The 748-nt window shown below is 37.2% G+C and overlaps 1 protein-coding gene across 1 annotated transcript; it reads right to left on the bottom strand.

Moving 5' to 3' along the window:
* Positions 19-748, bottom strand: LOC107641844. Its single transcript, XM_016345273.2, has one exon. It carries the CDS (start codon positions 677-679, stop codon positions 116-118), a length of 564 nt encoding a protein of 187 aa, XP_016200759.1. The 5' UTR covers positions 680-748; the 3' UTR covers positions 19-115.

The following is a 748-nucleotide window of genomic DNA, read 5'->3' as shown; positions in this document are numbered from 1 at the left end:
CTTAAAAAAAATGAAAAAAAAAAAAAAAACCAAAGAAATTGCTACCATTTTCTATGTAATAACCGCCCACTAGTATAATTTTTTTTCCTTTCTCCCTCTTTCTAAATTTGAGTTCCTATTGTTCCCAAAGAAAGAGTTCAGATTGTAACAAAGTATAGTAGTTAGCTGCCTCATCTTCAAGCTCCCACAAATTGTCACATAATGAAGAAAATCCATTATTATTTTCACCCTCTCCATATTCTCCGTTGTTATTGCTACTAAATCCAAATTCACCAAAATCTAGGGTTGACCCATATTCATCACCGCTACTTGGAATCCCAAGTTCATCATCAGAGGCTTGGAGAAGGTGTCTCATGACCCTCTCCTTATCATCCTCCTCCTCCTCCTGATGAATACTTGTGAGGGTATTTTGGTCATTTGGGTTAGTTGTGTGGAGGGTATTTTGGTCATTTCCTTGAGATTGGTGGCTGTTGTTGGAAGGTGTACAAGTGATTTCTTGTTGGAGGGTTGTCATCAAAGGAGAGATATCTTGTGTAGATTCCTCTTCCTCGGACTCAAGAATTGTCAGTATGTGGTTGTATTGTTTGTTCCTCTTTGTGTTTGAGCACTCTTCAAAATCTACTTCCCCTTCTAATTCATCTCTAGGCCTCTTTTGTACCACACTAATAATTTTGTCCATTTTAATTTGCCAAGAGAAACAGAAAAAGAAGACGACTTGCGAATGAAATTGAACCAAATATGATTCAAG

The sequence above is a fragment of the Arachis ipaensis genome, chromosome B05 (genome assembly GCF_000816755.2).
Source record: "Arachis ipaensis cultivar K30076 chromosome B05, Araip1.1, whole genome shotgun sequence".
Taxonomy (NCBI): domain Eukaryota; kingdom Viridiplantae; phylum Streptophyta; class Magnoliopsida; order Fabales; family Fabaceae; genus Arachis; species Arachis ipaensis.
This window is presented reverse-complemented; position numbering and strand designations above follow the sequence as displayed.